The 19,416-nt window shown below is 43.5% G+C and overlaps 1 protein-coding gene across 1 annotated transcript in view; it reads left to right on the top strand.

Annotated features, from left to right (window-relative positions):
* The window catches only part of BLVRA (biliverdin reductase A), a 38,417-nt gene extending 19,292 nt beyond the window's left edge, over positions 1-19,125 (top strand). The window contains exons 3-8 of the mRNA XM_059397210.1: positions 2,362-2,483; positions 4,235-4,354; positions 6,024-6,121; positions 10,669-10,776; positions 12,962-13,133; positions 18,779-19,125. Of these exons, the coding sequence (XP_059253193.1) occupies positions 2,362-2,483; positions 4,235-4,354; positions 6,024-6,121; positions 10,669-10,776; positions 12,962-13,133; positions 18,779-19,037 (879 nt within the window). The 3' untranslated portion in view covers positions 19,038-19,125. The remainder of the gene's footprint in view (positions 1-2,361; positions 2,484-4,234; positions 4,355-6,023; positions 6,122-10,668; positions 10,777-12,961; positions 13,134-18,778) is intronic.
* The last annotated feature ends 291 nt before the right edge of the window (positions 19,126-19,416 follow it).

The following is a 19,416-nucleotide window of genomic DNA, read 5'->3' as shown; positions in this document are numbered from 1 at the left end:
AAAAAAAAAAAAAAAAGAGCAGGGTCTGTCCACAATACATCCCTGGAGTCTGATACTTTTTCAAAGTAAACCATACATGCAAAGGCCCTGAGGTGCAAACTGACGGTGACATGCTAAAAGAGGGCCTTTGCATGTATGGTTTACTTAAGACGGCCAATGTGACAAGAAGGAGAGGGCTAGGAGATGAGCTTAGAGAAATAGGCAGGGGCCAGATCACAAAGGCCTTTGTAGACCACAGCAAGTGGTTTGGGCTTAATTCTGAGTATAACAGGTGGCTTCCTGAGAGTTGAAACCTGGGTGGGGAGGGGCAGATAATTAACTGATTATATTTAGTCTAAAGATCATTTTGCTCCTGTATGAAGAGTAGACAGAATAGGGCAAAGAGTAAAGCAAAGGAACCAGTTAGAAAGTTTGCTGGAACGTCGAATGGATGAGATTGTGACTTGGGAGAGGGAGTAGCAATGAAGATGGACAGAAGTAGATAGAAGGCTTATGGATGGATCTTGACAACTTGTTGATGAATTGGGTATGGAATGGGGGACAGAGGAAAAAAGCAAGGATAATTCCCAAGTTTAGGGACCCGAGCAGCTAAGTGAATGGTGTGGCATTTACCGAGATGGGAGAATCTGAGGGAACTACACCTTGGGTGAGGGGCTGGAGTAGAGAATGAAATATTTTTAATGTTTTTGTTCCATGAACACCCAGGGGCAGAGGGTTTTTTTTTTTCTATCTTAAAGTATGTTTTTAATTGTGATTTAATTGACATAGAACAATATATTAGTTTCAGGTATACAGCATAATGATTCAGCATTTTTTTTTTTTTTTAAAGAACTTGGACTTAAGTATTTTTCTGTCTTTAGCCGGTATCTTAGTTTGGGCTGCTATCAAAGCCGATAAAGTACCATAGACTGGATGGCTTATAAAAAACAGAAATTTATTTCTTCCAGTTCCAGAGGCTGGAAGTCTGAGATCAGGTTCCATGGTCAAGTTCTGGTTTAGGGCTCTCTTCTGGTTACAGACTGCTGACACCTGGGCAGAGCACAGAGAGAAGCAGCAAGGTCTCCTGTGACTCGTCTAAGGGCACTAATCCCATTCATGAGGGCTTCTGCCTCGTGACCCCATTTAAACCCAGTTACCTCCCCAAAAGCCCCATCTCCTAATACCATCATACTAGGGATTAGGGTTTCAATATATGAATTTTGGGAGGACACCATCAGCCAGTAACAGCTGGGAAATGAAGGGCTTTAATCAGGGGAGGGACTGCAGTTTTATCTTAAGCAGCTGCTCTGGGAAGCCTGTGGGCAATGCGTGGGAAGGATGGGCTTGGAAGGAGTGAGACCAGGTGACTTAGGCCAAGAAATCCTGGGCCAGCCCTAGAGCTGCGGACACAGGGAGGGGCAGAATCAGTGGGAAATGGTGACAGACACATATCACGGGTGGCAGGAATGGGTGAATCCAAGATGACATTCCCATTTCTACACTCGGAGACACCCTAGGAGGACTGGGTTCGAGGTAGAGGTCATTTCTATCAGTTTGGATAAATTGAGAGGCTCTGTAACTTTAAGAATCGACTTGATTTTTCACTCTGGTACTATTTGCATACCGCCCTTCACAGTCCACCCGAATACTGGGTAAGCTTTCCCCGGAGAGTGGGAGTGAAATTGGCTGGAAGTCAGAAGCTGTAGTGGGGCATCTGAATAAGGTGACCGACCGCTCATGGCTTGCCCCGTGTCCTGGGTGGCAGCATCTCTCTAAGAATGAGCCCTCCTGTATCAGATTGCATGCCCCCTGGAGGAAGGATTCAGGGAGTACAGAGGTACGTCTTAAAGAGGGAAATCTCTCATCGTTGGAGAGGAGGTGGTGGAAATGGAACGCCAAGCGTGAGGAGCCTTCTCTGCGGATGACACCGTCAGAGCGTCTCTAGAAATATGTGCTGGGGGATGCCTGGTGGCTCAGTGGATTAAAGCCTCTGCCTTCGGCTCAGGTCATGATCTCAGGGTCCAGGGATGGAGCCCCGCGTTGGGCTCTCTGCTCAGCAGGGAGCCTGCTTCCTCCTCTCTCTCTGCCTGCCTCTCTGCCTACTTGTGATCTTTGTCTGTCAAATAAATAAATAAAATCTTAAAAAAAAAAAAAAGGAAAGAAATATATGCTGGGTGGAGCTCACTGCTCCCCAGGCTCTCGGCTCAGGGAGTGTCTTAGTCCCCCCCCTCATATGCTATGGCTTCATGTGTGTTCTGGGTCGGCTCCTTTTCTCCCTTGTCTGGACTCTACTGGTCCTGCTGATGTGTCTTTTTGTTTTGCTGCTCTCTGCTGGAGGCTTTGACTGTTTTTAAAAATCCTTCCTTGGTCCTTGTGTTTCAGCCTGAGAGGAAGTTCGGAGTGGTGGTGGTTGGCGTTGGCAGAGCCGGCTCTGTGCGGATCAGGGACTTGCGGAATCCGCATCCTTCCTCAGCATTCCTGAACCTGATTGGCTTCGTGTCCAGGTGGCTGGCATTTATCCTGTGCCTTGTAATTCGTGGCAAAACCAATGAGGTGAATTAGGGCTTGGGACATAGAGATTCTCCAGACCCAGGAAGAGAGAGAGCCAGCTCTGGGGTCATTCCAGGGAACCGTGCTCAGGGTCAACCCCACTAGATCGCAAGTTGGGATGAGTCTGGGAGCCGGAGTCCTGGACCTGCAGTGGGGATATACAGCGAAGACAAAGGCAGGGAAGATGAGAGTAGGGCCTGATGGTGACACAAGGGGCACAGTGAACACATGGTGGCTTGGCCTGAAAGAAGGCCATCGGTGTGTGCCATTTAATCATTGTATCAGTTATCGTCATAGCCATCCATGCAGTGGCCCTGGGCTTTACAAGCCTTACCAGCTATTTGATACAGATAGCATTATGAACCCCGCTTTACAGATAAAGAAACTGAGCCACAGAGAGGTTATGTAATTTGCCTATGGACACACAGCTAGAAAGTCTAAGGCCTAACTTTGAATACACGTCTGTTTGATTCCAAAGCCCATCATCTAAGCAACATGTATTCTTTTCCCTTTGGTAATTTTGAGCCTCACTTTTATCCCCTGTAACTCAGTCAAAACCAAACTTCTCACTGTGTTTCTTCTCTGATCCACACTCACGCAGTCCCTTCCTCCACCACTCACCACTTCCTTACATACGCCAGTCACCGAACTCACACGGTATAAGGTCATTTATGCGTGTTAATTGTGAACAGGATGTAGACACTGTGTTGGCTGAGGAGAGAGGATGGGGAGCAACCTAGATACCTCTCTCTGCTTTTTAATGCTTTAGAGAAATCGAACAAAGCGTGGTTAACTGCTGTGATGGTCCACACAGACCATCCAGGGCACTAGAGAGACCTGGAAGTGGTAGGAATCTGCCCTTGGTCAGTCTTCTCCCCTCAGTAAGAGTCGAAGGGACTTGCACATAAACGGGAGATCAAAATGACTATTCACCAGCGCTGTAACTCCCATTACAGCCCTACCTGAAGCTGGATTGAACACAATAGTTGGGTTCAAGGCTGAAGTGGGGCCTCTCCTTGTCCCTGAAACCCCAGTCCTCTGCTAGCTGGCTGCCGTGCCTGATATAGTGACGACTTCTAAGCTAATCAAGTCATATGGGAAGATGGCCAGCTCACACCCCCTGCTTTACTGCACCCCTACCTTTATCACACTGTTCCCCTTCTCACATGCTCTGTTTCTCACATGCTACCTGCTAAGTCCTACCATCCCCCCAGGAAGCCTCCTCCAAAACCCTAGATTAGATGTTCCTCACCTTAATTGAACTTCCCACCTGAACCGCCAAGCACGACAGCTCTCATGTTCGTGTAGTGTTGAGCTTACATATTTACATGTGTGTCTTCCTTCTTCTCTTAGACTGTGAGTGAAGTCTGGTAGTCCTAATGCTTAGTGGTCCTCGAGACCACTTCTCCTGTGATAAAAGGAGAGCAGTTGTTTTCATTTTAGAGACGGACTAATTCAAAGACTGCCAGGTCCTACAAGCTGTTAGCAGTAGTGTCGGCACTCAATGCCAGGTGTCTTGACTTAAACCTGTATTTCTCACTCTGTGGCGGGTAATGTCCTGGAAGTGGGAGGGAGGGAGGGAATTAATTTCTTCATTTCCAAAAGCTGGTTACCAGGACATAGTTGGGAGGCAAGGAAAAGGATGGTGCTCACTTATCAGATATGCTGTGGACTTTTGGGTAGCATTTTTGTTATTTTCAAATAGACGAGAGCTTGGGAACATTGACGAAGTCCGGCAGATTTCCTTGGAAGATGCTCTTTCCAGTGAAGAGGTTGAGGTTGCTTTTATCTGCAGTGAGAGCTCTAGCCACGAAGACTATATCAGGTGGGTTTTCAATGTCGGTGGTCCTTACCTTGCACAGCAGAGCAGGAGCATAAAAATGACGGGGCAAACTGAAATCTCTTAAAGAAATTTTAATAACTGAAGGGGAAATTCACAGTGGAGCCATCACCTTTAAAAATTGTCAAAATGCTAGGGGCACCTGGGTGGCTCAGTAGGTTAAAGCCTCTTCCTTTGGCTCAGGTCATGATCTCAGGGTCCTGGGATCGAGCCCCACATTGGACTCTCTGCTCAGCAGGGAGCCTGCTTCCTCCTCTCTCTCTGCCTGCCTCTCTGCCTACTTATGATCTCTGTCTGTCAAATAAATATATAAAATCCATTTAAAAAAATGGTCAAAATGCTAAAAACTCTAACTATGAGTTACAAATGTGGAAGAAAATGAAAACTACGTCAAACTAATATTTATTTGGTATACTATAATTTAAAACAATACAAAGAATCGAAGGGTGTTCTTTATAAAAGAATTCATTGACAGCAGATTGAATAGTGCTTCCTCTTGTCATACTGGGAAGTGGAGCCAGTATCTTCATGGCACTTTGGCAAATTGTCGTAATCCTTTCTAAGTTTGGATCAGCTGTCACCATTGTATCCTTTGTTGCTTTTAACATTTTAAGTATCTCCAAGAGTTCCTTTAACAGGAACGGCTTTTGCCATGAGAGAGGGACAGAAAGAAGGTAGTGGTGACATCGGAGAGGGCAGATGACATTATAAAGCAAGAGAAGTGACACGTCCCCCTGCCGTACCTTCAGATGTGAAGCCTAGAGCCCTTCGAGCCTTTGGGGGGAATGCGCCTGGAAGGGGGAGCCCCACGCACGACCTGACAGCCACGCCCCTGAGTCTCACTTCCCTTTTCGGTCCTTACATTAAATCACAGCTGCCAGTGTGCTGTTCCCCAGGATAGGCTGCTCCCTCCTGGCCGCTTCAGCTCCAGTGTAGAAAGAAATACCTTTCCTTGGTTCCCTTTACCCTACTTTGGCACCAGAGTGTATTTCCTTAAAAAGGTGATTTTGTAGTTTATAAATGTTTGCACCTTAGGAGTATCTGGAGAATAAAATCCAAACTTCTGACCAGAGCATTCTAGGTTCTGCACAGTCAGGCTCTCAGCTACTTTTATGACTTTGTTTCCCTCTCCCGCCAGTAGTCTACTCCCCAGCTGTGCTGAAACTCATGCCATGACCCCAGTGGACAAATCTCCGTACCCTCATCTTGTAGGTCACACCTGGAAAATCCCTCCTTACATGTCAGATGATTGAAGCCTTTTCATACTGACCAAGGCAGCGCTGGCTGTTCATGGGTGTGGTAGGCTGTGTGTATGGCTCCCACGGGATAATAGGCAATTTACAGGTTAATGTCATTTGTTTCTCCTTACACTGGCAAATAGTACCTAGTTGACTATATGAGTGTAGTCATGAATGATGAGTATAGTCAGTGAACGAATGAATGTTCAAATGAACACATAACCGGAACGCCTCTTCTAGCTTAGGAGAAAGGGACAGGAAGTACAGGTTAGGCTCTGGCCCCCACTCTCATCTGCATTCCTTCGTGACCCAGAGACTTACATGTATTTTTCACAGCCCGTTCTCTGTCATGCAGGGTGTTTTATTGACACTTACTTGCAGTGTATTTTCTCTCTGTCTCTCTCTTTTTTCCAAAGGCAGTTCCTCAATGCTGGCAAGCATGTCCTTGTGGAATATCCCATGACGCTGTCTTGGGCAGCAGCTCGGGACCTGTGGAAGCTGGCAGAGCAGAAAGGTAATGTATAGTCTGTGGAACATGGACCCTCTTTTAGAGTTTCTGCAGGTAAAATGTCTTTGGTACCATCTTTATTATGCCTTCAAAACTCAACCCTATGCCAGCTATGTCCCATGGGCTCCCAGTCCCCTAGCCATCCCCTGTCCTGTGGACATAATGGATGTGTGTGGAGGGCTAAGAAGGTGGAGAGATGAGTGGGGATTTGCAAACTTTTGTCAGAGACTTACAGCTTTTACTCTAATGAGAAGCATGAATTAGCTTCGACTTACGCTAGTGTCATGATATTATTCCACTGTTATTCATGCGATATTTACATTGCTAATGGAAAAATGTCCAAATCAGAGTGATTGTCTTATCTGCATACTTTGTAGTTTGTGCTGTTTCTCAAGAGGAGTGTCATTTATTAAATACTTACTATATCCCAGCAACTTGGCACTCTGCTAGGCACTTTATAAGTCATTTTATTTAATTTTCCTAGAAACCCTTGGAGGTAGGTATTTTCTCAAGCTTATGTAAAGGAATGTTACATAATTCCTTAGGTAAATTTGTATCTTTAGTGTAAATACCCAGTAGTGTAATTGCAGGGTCATAGGGTAGCTCTGTTTTCAACTTTTTGAGGAACCTCCATACCATTTTCCAAAGTGGCTGCACCAACTTGCATTCCCACCAACAGTGTAAGAAGGTTCCCCTCTCTCCACATCCTCTCCAACATTTGTTGTTTCCTGCCTTGTTAATTTTTTACCATTCTAACCAGTGTAAAGTGGTTCGAATCACTGTGTAAAGTGGTTTGAAACCCTGATGGCTGATGATGTTGAACATTTTTTCATGTGTCTGTTAGCCATTTGTATGTCTTCTTTGGATAAGTGTCTGTTCATGTCTTCTGCCCATTTTTGATGTGATTATGTTTTTTGAGTGTTGAGATTGAGTTCTTTATAAATCTTAGATACCAGCACTTTATCTGTAATGTCCTTTGTGAAGATCTTCTCCCATTCTGTGGGTTGCCTCTTTGTGTTGTTGACCTTTACTTTGCTGTGCAGAAGTATTTGATCTTCACAAAGTCCCAAAAGCTCATTTTTGCTTTTGTTTCCTTTGCCTTTGAAGACATGCCTTGAAAGAAGTTGCTGTGGCCAGTGTTGAAAAAGTTACTGCCTATGTTCTCCTCTAGGATTCTGATGGATTCCCATCTCACATTTGGATCTTTCACCCATTTAGAGTTTATCTTTTTATATGGAATAAGAGAATGGTCGATTTCATTCTTCTGTACATAGCTGTCCAGTTTGCCCAGCACTATTTATTGAAGAGACTGTCTTTTTTCCATTGGATATTTTTTCCTGCTTTGTCGAAGAGTAGTTGACAATAAAATTGAGGTTCCACATCTGGGCTCTCTATTCTGTTTCATTGATCTATGAGTTTGTTTTTGTGCCAGTACCAAGCTGTCTTGATGATCACAACTTTTTATTATAGCTTGAAGTCAGGCATTGTGATGCCCCCAGCTTTGGTTTTCTTTTTCAACATTTCCCTGACAATACAGTGTCTTTTCCAGTTCAATACAAATTTTAGGATTGTTTGATCCAGCTGTTCCAGTTGTTCCAATGAGATTGAAAAATCCCATTGGTATTTTGATCGGGATGGCATTGAAAGTATACATTGCTCTGGGTAGCATTGACATTTTAACAATGTTTTTTCTTCTACTCCGTGAGCATGGAATTTTTTTCCAAATTTTTGTGTCTTCTTCGATTTCTTTCATAAATATTCTGTAGTTTCTAGAGTATAGATTCTTTACCTCTTTGGTTAGGTTTATTCCTAGGTGTCTTATGGTTTACTATGTTGGACAATAATGGCCAGAGTGGACATCCTTGTCAGGTTTCTGATCTTAAGGAAAATGCTCTCAGCTTTTCCCTGTTGAGAATGACATTCACTGTGAGCTTTTCATAGATGGTTTTTATGAAATTGAGTAATGTTCCCTCTATCCCTACACTCGGAAGAGTTTTAATGAGGAAAGGATGTTGTATTTTGTCAAATGCCTTTTCTGCATCAATTGAGAGGATCATATGGTTCTTGTCTCTTCTTTTAATAATGTTTTTTGTCACATTGATTTGTGAATGTTGAACCACCCTTGCATCCCAGGAATAAATCCCACCTGGTCGTGATGGGAAATCCTGTGTGTTGGATCCTGTTAGCTAGGATCTTGTTGAGAATTTTGGCATCCATATTCATGAGGGATATTGGTCTGAAATTCTCCTTTTTGATGGGGTCTTTAGCTGGTTTGGTATCAGGGTACTGCTGGCCTCCTAGCACAAATTTGTAAATTTTCTTTCTCTTTCTGTTTTTTGAAACAGCTTCAGGAGGATAGGTATTATTTATTTTTTAAATGTTTGGTAGAATTCCCCTGGGAAATCCATCAGATCCTGGACTCTTGTTTTTTAGGAGGTTTTTGATCATTGCTTCAGTTTCCTTGCTGGTTATTGGTCTATTCAGATTGTCAATTTCTTCCTGTTTCAGTCTTGGTAGTTTATAGGTTTCCGGGAAGGCATCCATTTCTTCCAGGTTGCTTAATTTATTGGCATATAGTTGTTGATAATAATTTCTAATAATTGTTCTATTTCCTTGGTGTTAGTTGTGGTTAGTCATAGTCCCCCTTTCATTCATAATTATATTAATTTTGGTCCTTTCTCTTTTCTTTTGGATAAGTCTGGCCAGTGGTTTATCAATCTTCTTAATTCTTTCAGAAAACCAGCTTCTAGTTTTGTTGATCTGCTCTACTGTATTTCTGGTTTCTAATTCATTGATTTCTGCTCTAATCTTTATTATTTCTCTCATCCTGCATGGTTTAGGTTTTATTTGTTGTTCTTTCTCCAGTTCCTTTAAATGTAAGGTTAGCTTGTATATTCAGGATTTTTCTGCTTTTTTGCAGTCAAATGCTCTACCACTGAGCTATACCCCCTTTTCTGCTTTTTTGAGTGAGGCTTGGATGGCTATGTATTTCCCCTTTAGTACTGCCTTTGCTGTATCTCACAGGTTATGGACCGATGTGTTTTCATTCTCATTGGTTTTCATGAATGTTTCAGTTCTTCTTTAATTTCCTAGTTGACCCAGACATTCTTTAGCAGATGGTCTTTAGCTTCCAAGTATTTGAATTCCTTCCATATTTTTTCTTGTGATTGAGTTCCAGTTTCAAAGCATTGTGGTCTGAAAATAGGCAGGGAATAATCTCAGTCTTTTGGTATCAATTGAGACCTGATTTGTGACTCAGTATGTGGTCTATTCTGAAGAAAGTTCCATGTCCATTTGAGAAGAATGACTATTCTATTGTTTTAGGGAGGAATATTCTCTCTATATATATCTATGAAGTCCATCTCGTCCAGTGTGTCATTCAAAGCTCTTGTTTCTTTGTTGATCTTCTGCTTAGATGATCTGCCCATTGCTGAGAGTGAGTGTTGTGGTTTCCTTCTGTGAAGGTAGTATTCTCAATATGTTTCTTTATTTTGGTTAACAGTTGGCTTATGTAGTTTGGCTGCTCCCATGTTGGGGGCATAGATATTTATAATTGTTATATCTTCTTGTTGGATCTCTTTAAGAATGACATAGTGTCTTTCTGTATCTCTTACTACAGTGATTAGCTTAAGATCTAAGATGTCTGATATGAGAATTGCTACCACAGCTTTCTTTTGAGGTCTGTTGTCATGAAAAATGGTTCTCCATCCCCTCACTTTCAGTCTTGATATATCATTAGGTTCAAAATGAGTCTGTGTAGACAGCATATAGATGGGTCATGTCCTTTTATTCAGGCTGCTAACCCTTACCTTTTCATGGAAGCATTTAGGTCATTCACTTTGAAAAATATGATTTTATTGCCATCATGTTGCCAGTGAAGTCATTGTTTCTATAGATAGTCTCTGCCCTCCCGTATTTATCACATTATTCCCAATAGCAACAGCTCAAATGCCCAGCAACAGATGAATATTTTACAAAGGTGTGGTCCGTGCACGAAATGGAATATTCAGTTACGGGAAAGAAGGATGTCCTGCCATTTACAATATTTGAGCAAAATATGCTACATAAGATAAGTTAGAGGAAGATAAGCACTATATGATATCACTATTTTGTGGAGCCCAGAGAGGCAAACCTGTAAAAAGACCCAGTGAAATGGTGATTAACAAGGGATAGGATGTGTGTGGGGTAATATTCAAGTTTCAGTGTACGAAGTTGCAACAAGTAGTAAATAAGCCAGATCCTAGTTGGCTCTGTGTTTCTTATATTTTTATGCTGTGCTGCCCCCTTCTGGCTAGAAGTGAAGTTAGTGCTTCCCGGATCTTAATCTTGCCTTTGGGACAGGTGGGTACCATCTTGGTTACTTAGGTTGCCATTTCTGTGGCAAGCCTAGAACTTGCACTGCCTTCAGCTGGGGTATGTAAGGGTACCGGGGTCCCCCGGCTGGTTCTGCGGTCTCTGTGTCCTGCGCTGGGGAAAGACAGACCTAGAATCTGGGATGCACGTACGACAGCTGATGATGACTGCCTTTTTTACGCCCGTTCTTGTCATGACAGGGAAGGTCTTGCATGAGGAGCACGTTGAACTCTTGATGGAGGAGTTTGCGTTCCTGAAAAAAGAAGTGGTGGGGAAGGATCTGCTGAAAGGGTCCCTTCTCTTCACAGGTCAGTTCAAGGTGGGGTCACAGGTCATGTGGAACCGGTGAGGCCGGCAGGCTAACTGGGCTCTTACCTAGTTCTCTCTCGTGTTTGGATTCATTTTCGCTAAAGACTCTCTGACTGAAGGCCACTTAATGTTATCTGCCCACGTGGCCACAAACAATAGAAATACCTGTTTTTCTTCTTTCTTCAAATGAGACGGAAGTGCTTGGTAGGCCTTAGGTGAAAAAGTATGTTAGAAATCTTAAACTGACCAATGCTACCGTCCGAATCTATTAGGTGTAGAATTTTCCTTGTTAAATCCTAACGAATTGGAGGTGATTTTTCCATAGGAGGTTCAAAATGGACTGAGACAGGTTCTTGGGGAGGAGAACATTTTTATTCTCTCTGCAGAGCAATTAGAATATGCATGGCCCCTTTCTGCCTCTAATTTAAAGTTACAAGGACATTGGCTGCAGCCAGACTATGTGATCCACTGTATATTTGATTACATAAAGTTGGTCATTACTTGAGTAGCTCCATTAGCAATAGGAAATGAGCATCCTTGAGGCTCCTTTGTATGGACTCCTTATCTGGCTCTACCCTAAGGTAACAGGGCCACCTCTCCTGAGGGCTCTCCTTATGGAAGCAAAACTCTGATGTGGCCAGGCGTTAAGTGGTAAAACCATTCATCTCCTTATGAACGTCCATGTCCAGAAAATAACAGTGGGACATCATTTCGAAATCCACCTTCATTGTTTAACTAACAATAGAGTCGTAACAAATAATAACCATTCATCTATACAAGGCACTGTGCTAAGTATGTGATATGCATTAGTTCATGTTAATTCATATGAAAATCCTATAAAGGGGGTATTAATACCTGCATTATACAGGAAAAAAGGAAGATCAGAGATGTGAGTAGCTTCACAGAGTTGACACGGGGAGCCTAGTGGTGGAGCCAGACCAGGGCTCAGGCCTCTGACTTCATGGCTCAGACATCTGACGGCTGCTCTCATCCTTTCCAAAGCATAAGACCAGAGAGTGACCCACTGAGGAGGAGAAGTCTTGCTTTTATGAGTTTGATGCTTACGTCCTTATGTTTTCAAACTGTGTTGTCTATGAAACAGATAAATTTGTTGGCTTTTACTTATAACTTACCTTTTTTAAAGCATAGTCATAATTAGAGATTTCAAGTTAGTTTCAAATTTATAAGAAATTAGTGGTTTGTAAGCAGCATAGCAGGTCTGTAGCCTTTTAGCTTTGGATTATGTTTAAAATTTGGGCCAGGGATAGTCAGGAACACTATCTTGGCCACACATATTTCTAACACAAATATTCTTTTTTTTTTTTTTAAAGATTTTATTTATTTGACAGACAGAGGTCACAAGCAAGCAGAGAGGCAGGCAGAGAGAGAAGAAGGGAAGCAGGCTCCTTGCTGAGCAGAAAGCCCAATGTGGGACTCGATCCGAGGACCCTGGGATCATGACCTGAGCCGAAAGCAGAGGATTTAACCCACTGAGCCACCCAGGCGCCCCTCACACAAATATTCTTTTGAATGTACTTTTATATAGGAGATTATGAAGACTAAGGAAACACTTAACACTATATCAATTTTCTTGATTTTTGACATATTTATAAGTATTGCTGTTTTCTTCATAGGTATCTTGGTGCCTTTACCCTATTGTCATTTATACTGGTAGTTATATGGTATTTATAGGAATATAGACCTGGGCTAAAATACCTTGATTCCTCTTCTTTTACAAACCTTTAAGTCACTAACTGAAGAGGGTGTAGATGTTTGTAAATGTAAGTGTGTATATGTTCTGTCTGCAAGCTATACATCCATATCCATATCTGGAGATATCGAATATATATATATATATATATATATATATATATATATATATATATACATACACACACACATATATATATTAGAAGCCTGAAATATTTTTATTATCCCGTGGGCTAGATGAATGACTGTTTCCAATAAAATGTCTTCTCCTCCTAACACAATGGAGTTGAGTAAAGAAGGCAGAAGAGAGACGCTTCTAGGAAAGAGTTTTCATTTGGGCACTAAATATCAGTGGTCACGTTGTGCAGCACTCCGGGAGGTGAGGTTGCTTTGCCCCACTGCGGCCCCTGCCCACAAGCCCACTTTGCTGTCCACCTTCCTTCCCAGTCCCACGGTACCTGTCGTTCCCCACAGCTAGCCCGTTGGAAGAAGAGCGGTTTGGCTTCCCTGCGTTCAGTGGCATTTCTCGCCTGACCTGGCTGGTCTCCCTCTTCGGGGAGCTTTCTCTCGTCTCTGCCACTTTGGAAGAACGAAAGGAAGATCAGTATATGAAAATGACTGTGTGCTTGGAGACAGAGAACAAACGGTAGGTTGTGGGAAACTGAGGGGCAGGAAACTTGTTGTGTGTCCACAAAGGTGAATCTAGACAAAGCCTGGGCGGGCCTAAGCCCCCGACCCCCGACTCCAGAAGGGCTGTCTGCATTTGTAGGTAGAACAGGTGCTGGGGTTTCACTTCGGTTGCCTCCTTTCATCCGCACAGCAGCCTTGTAAGTAAGGTAAGTAAGACAGACGTGAGCCCCTTTGCCAGGAAGGAACTAGAGGCTTACAGAGTTCGGGCAGGTTGTGTAAGCCACACAAGTAAGCAGTACTTGCCACACACAGCCAGTGGCAGAAATCCAGTGACCTCTGTGACCTGAACTTTTTTTTCCAACATCTTATTGTGAAAGTTTCAGACATATGGTGAAGTTGGATGAATTTTGCAGTGAATTCCCAAAACTACAACCTAGATCTTGCCCTTGACATTTTACCCTGCTTGCTTCCTATGGCATCCCTCAGTGTGACCAAAATTTAAAGTTTTGTTTCTCAGCTTTATATCATACTGCCATACTGTTCCCAAAATGTTCTAATTCTTTATTTTTTTTATACCAAGTGTTTTTTTTTTTTTTTTTTTTAAAAAAAAGCACATTCATAGTTTTCCTTGAAAAGCATTGAGGCTTTGTAAAATATTTAAAACAGCACGTGTTTTGTACTGTTTCTAGTATGTGTTTCCAGGTAGCTGGGTCTCTTGGTAATAAGAGAAACAGGTGGGTTTTGACAAAATGAGAAAAGTATTTGAGTTCCTGAATGAAGTCTGATCTGTGTCCATTTGAGGAGTTTCCTCTTGGCAAGGAAGGGAAAGGCAGAGGTCATAGATGCAAGTAAAGTAGGCAGAGCTTCGAAGTACCACATTTGGGGTAATCACACTGGTGGGGCCTGGCCCTGACGCCGACGTTGTGAGTGTTAGAATGGTGGCTGTGGTCTGAGCGTCCCCGCAGCAAGTGTAGCAAGAGCTAGAGGTCACATGGGTGCTGCAAGAACTCAGGAAAGGGGAACCTGGAGAGGCCAGGGGACGCTTCTCAGAGGAAAAGTTGCTTTGCTCAGCCTCGAAATCTGAGTAGGAGTCAGGGAATAAGATGTCATTATTGCAAAGGGAGGCAAGCATCATGCGAGGGCCTGGGGCAGAAGGCAAACGCCGTATTATAATAAATTCTTAGTTTCGTAGAATACTTTGTACTTCATGGACTGTACTTTTAATCTCACACCACCACAACTGCGGAGGTAGAGTGATACGCTCCATATTCATGTTCACTGATTAGGAAATTATGGTGGAGGTAACATCTGAGGTTTTGTATTTCCTTAAACTTCACGTTATATGGAAGGACATAAGTTTTTGTAGGTGGATCAGAATGGTTTGAATATCTCTAATTTGTTTGTATCCAGTGTTAAAGCAGTAAATAAACAGCATTAATGTTAATTTTTGTCATCACACTATGAAATGTTTTAAAGCCTGTGTGCTTTTAAAACTAGCCATGGGCTGGGCGTCAGTGGGTTAAGTGTCTGCCTTTGGCTCAGGTTGTGATTCCAGGGTCCTGGGATGGAGACCCGGATTGGGCTCCCTGCTCAGTGGGGAACCTGCTTCTCCCTTTCCCTCTGTCTCTCCCCTGCTCACACACACCCTCTCTCTCAAATCAATAAATAAAACTCTTAAAAACAAAACAAAACAAAAAAAACAAGAACTAGCTGGGGGCTGAAACTCATATCATGTTAAATGTCAACCTCAGTTAAAACCAACAAAACTGGCCATGGTAATTAATGTTTAAAAAGGGAGACCAACTTTTTGTAAGAGTTTGTAATAATTATTTATTTTTAAAAGTCTGAGGCATAACCAAATTTTTTTTTTAAGATTTTATTTATTTATTTGACAGAGAGAGATCACAAGTAGGCAGAGAGGCAGGCAGAGAGAGAGAGAAGGAAGCAGGCTTCCCGCTGAGCAGAGAGCCTGATGCGGGACTTGATCCTAGGACCCCGAGATCATGACCCGAGCCGAAGGCAGCGGCTTAACCCACTGAGCCACCCAGGCGCCCCATAACCAAATTTTTTTTAGGTGAGCGGTTCAACACCTTAGTTTTAACTTAACACCTTAATTTAACTTCTGTCTCTTAGATTCTCTGTCTGACCTGAATATGAATTTTTGATTTATAGGCTATCATTGATTCATACGTGAATCATTTCAGTAACTTTCAGAATAGATATCTCGGCTGACCTGCAGCTCTTCAAAGCACATGGGTTTCTGCTCAGCTTACATGGCCCTTGGTAGAGCGTGCCCTGTGACAAAGAGAAGCCGGCTTATCCCGTGAATGCGGTCTTGGCTGCTGACCGTACCTTGTCAAGTAAGCTTGTCCCAGTCTGCAGGCCAGAGCTTCCTAAAGCTGCAAAAAATGTCCTTCCAGGGTTGTTACTACACATTAGGAGACGAGGCTTGATCTTGAAAAATTAAAGTAAAAGGACAGACAAGCAAGACAGATCATTACTTGAATCCCCATTGTGCCAGTGCTAGTGGATGTTTACTGTTTACAGCAGTTACTATATGTGTGAGGCACATGGCCCTTTAACAAAGAGTTTCTCATATAATCTTTATACCAACTCTCTGAAGTGGCCTTATTACTCACACCTGGGAAACTGAGTCTCAGAGCGGTTAAGAAACTTGCTAAGGGCACAGAACTAAGTGATTGTGTGAGAGTCACACTTAGGCAGCCTATCTCCTGTCCCCAAGTTGTCACACCTTCTCCCCAAAAATGCATGGGAAGGGCACAAGAAAGTTACACCCTACAAAACGTCATCAGACCTTGTCTTTCCCTTATGGCAGTCCTCACCCAGCAGCGGGGCAGATGTCACCGTCTTAGATCCCAAGGTCATCCAGGAAACCCCAGTGCAGCTGATTCTCAAGCCCATGTTCTTTCCATCTTGCCAGCGGTTTTCACACTTTGTAAAAAGACACAAAATACTTCTTTAATCCAAACCCTATGTGGATAGTCAGCGTACAGCAGTTACAGGTTTCATCTGTCCTGTCGAGACCAGCCGGCAGGAGTGCTATGGAAGCCGTGCATTTCCCTGCCTGCTCGTCCTTCCGGGCCTTGGGGGAGAGCACCATTAAAAATCACCACCTCTGCTGGGCCGGCAGACCTGTGCTGATACTGGGGATGTGGATGTGGTTGAACACCTTCCTGGAGAGGGTGAGAAGTAGGAAGCATTTTTGTAGGGAGTCCATGCCCACGTTGACAAATGCAGATATTTGCAAATGAAGGTTTCACTGAGAGGAAGCATGGAGAAGCTGTCTGTGAGTTTAAAGCTTGCGTTTTTGTTTGGGATGTCTGGAGCTAACTGTTGTCTGGGCTCAGAGCTTGAGCGGACCACGTCCCATCCTCAGCTGGCAGTAAAGTGCCAACATTCAGTATTCTCACTTAAACGTGAGTAGGAGATTAGGAAACCAGGACTTTTCAAGTTCTTCACGGACAGGACCACAGAATAAGGAAGTTTTTCTGTCAACATCTCTCCTGATGTCTCCCTACATACATAGGTATTGGCTTGGCTCCCCCTTTATGTACTTCCTCTTAAACACACACCTCCACACTGTAGTGTAGGCCTTGGGCAGCTAGGTTAGCTGAAGGGGAGGACCCCTTTTCCCAGCTCAAAGGCAGCCTTGAGTTCTGTCCAACACCCAAAACATTCTTGAGTGACCTGCTTGGGTCCTTTTCCTTTTCCTATAACCTCACACCTAAATCTTAAACTGTACCAGGGACCATCAGTCTGGAGGCAGAAAAACCCAAAAGGTAGCTTCCCTTCTTTCTTAGTGACACTGGTCTAATCTGCCCACCCCAGGCCTGACCTATTGCAGCGCAAAGGAAGGAGAGAGAGGACATCTGGGGAATGGTGACAGGAGAGGAAAAGGCTAGAGAACTTGAAGTGTACTCAAGATTTAACACCTTCCCTATTCACACTGAAAACTGTCAGCACAGTTGTCCAACAAAATTGCTTTGTCCTTCACCCTGACTCATTGCTTTAGGAAAAGAAAAGGGAGGGGAAAGCAAAAAGAAGTAGCCAGAGGCCAACCACAAGCCATCTCATTCCCAGAACTTTGTTCTAAGAAAAAGAGGGGAAAACTATATATGCATGTATATGTGCGACGATGTTGAATGCAGAGCGTTCGTGTTAATTTAAAATTGAAGAGGCTTAAATATTTGGCAGTATTAAAATATTATCAGTTGTGCATGATGTGCCGAAAAAATAATCAAAACACCACCATAGGATCATACAAATATTGTAAAACAAGTAGAAGCAGCATAATCAAAAAGTATTTTCACTTGATGATTTGTATGCCATCTGCATATAGGCAAAGATTTGGAAGGATTATCTCAAGTTGAAGATTGTTTTATTTAGGTGAAAGAACCATGAATTTTTTTTCCATTCAAAATATCCCTAAATCAGTACCATATTGTTTTTAGAATATATATATATATATATATATATATATATATATATTAAACTTTATTTATTTATTTGGCAGAGATCACAAGTAGGCAGAGAGGCAGGCAGAAAGAGAGGGGGAAACAGACTCCCTGCTGAGCAGAGAGCCCGATGTAGGGCTCGATCCCAGAACTCTGGGATCATAACCCGAGTCGAAGGCAGAGGCTTAACCCACTGAGCCATCCAGGTGCCCCTAGAATATATTTTTAAAAAGCAGATTTTGTGTCTTTTACTGTCATTTTATTCAGTGGAACTACTTTAGGTCAGAGCCTACCTAGGAGATTTCTCTGTGTTTCATTAAGCAGATAACACAGCTTTGATCTACTACAAAGACAGAAAGGTTAATCCTAGAGAAAGGAGGGACTTTGGAGAAGTGGAGTCTGACCTATTTGGATTTTAGGTTTTGTGACTGCTGACCGTAGCAGGAAGCTGGGGGGAGGCAGATTTGAAACAGAAACAGGTGCTTTGTTAGTCAGCAGGCAGGTGCTTTCTGGAGTGTGCGCTGGGCTCATAGACTTCTTTGAGAATGTGACCAAAGCACTGCTTTCCATTAAAATGCACAAACACAGGGAGAAAACAGTTTTGCACACCATCTCAGGTGGTATATACATTTCCTGTAGCCCTTATCTGGATCCCTTTATGTATGAGATTCAGGATAAAGACAAATGAGAAAGAGAGAAAGGAAGGGAGAGCGAGCGAAGGGGAGGTGGGCGGGGGATGGGTGAAACAGGTGATGGGGATGAAGGCGCGAACCTGTGACGGGCACGGGGTGATGTGCAGAATTGTTGAATCACTATATTGTACACGGAAGCTAATCTAATACTGTCGATTAGCTAACTGGAGTTAAAAACTGCCTTAAAGAGTTACGGATAAGCCAGTCACAAAAGGAAAAGCCAAAGTGATGTTCACACAGAAATCACTGAACGAATTCCCTTGCCTGGTGGCAAAATTCAGCGGAGGACGTTGGGCAGCAAAGTTGGGAACAATCGCCTGAGGCCTTGGGGAGGCCGGTGGAGGTCCAGATGCCCCCTGGGGCCACTCCGTCGAGCAGCAGCTCCCAGGTAGATGGGAGCAAAATGAAAGCCTGTCACCAGGGCCTCAGGTGCCCGTGAGCATCCGCTGGCTCTCCCTTGTGACCTGACGTTTGTGATTCTTTTTTCTTCACAGTCCACTCACCTGGATCGAGGAGAAAGGGCCTGGTCTAAAACGAAACCGACACTTGAGCTTCCATTTTAAATCTGGGTCTCTGGAGAATATGCCGAATGTCGGAGTCAATAAGAATATTTTTCTGAAAGATCAAAATATATTTGTCCAGAAACTCTTGGGCCAGTTCTCTGAAAAGGAGCTGGCGGCTGAGCAGAAGCGCATCCTGCACTGCCTCTGGCTCGCAGAAGAAATCCAGAAGCACTGCTCCTCCAAGAAGTGAGCCGAGGACACACGCGGGACCACAGTTTCCTCTTTACAAAGAGCTGGCCTTCATCTCGAGTCTGACAATTAAACGTGTCTTGGGTAAACAGGCTTTTTGTTTACTGTCCCGAGCTGTGTTGGGAGGGAGATTTGCAAGTTGGGGGCACGTGTTGGAGGGGTGAAGAAGGAACCATGCTTGGTCAAACTGGGCTAAATGCTTCACCTAATTTCATTCACTCTTCCCGACAGCCCTGCCAGATGGGTGTGGCCAGGTTTGTTTTCAGTAGTACCTTGGAAAACCTTGTCTGAAGTCACCCAGACAGGAAAAAGCAGAACCAGCCTTTCAACCCCACTCATGCCTGGAAACCACTGCAGAGGAGTGTGTTGGAGCCTCCCTG

The sequence above is a fragment of the Mustela nigripes genome, chromosome 4 (assembly GCF_022355385.1).
Source record: "Mustela nigripes isolate SB6536 chromosome 4, MUSNIG.SB6536, whole genome shotgun sequence".
Classification (NCBI taxonomy): domain Eukaryota; kingdom Metazoa; phylum Chordata; class Mammalia; order Carnivora; family Mustelidae; genus Mustela; species Mustela nigripes.
Note: the sequence above shows the minus strand (reverse complement) of the source record. Positions and strands in the feature narration are given on the sequence as shown.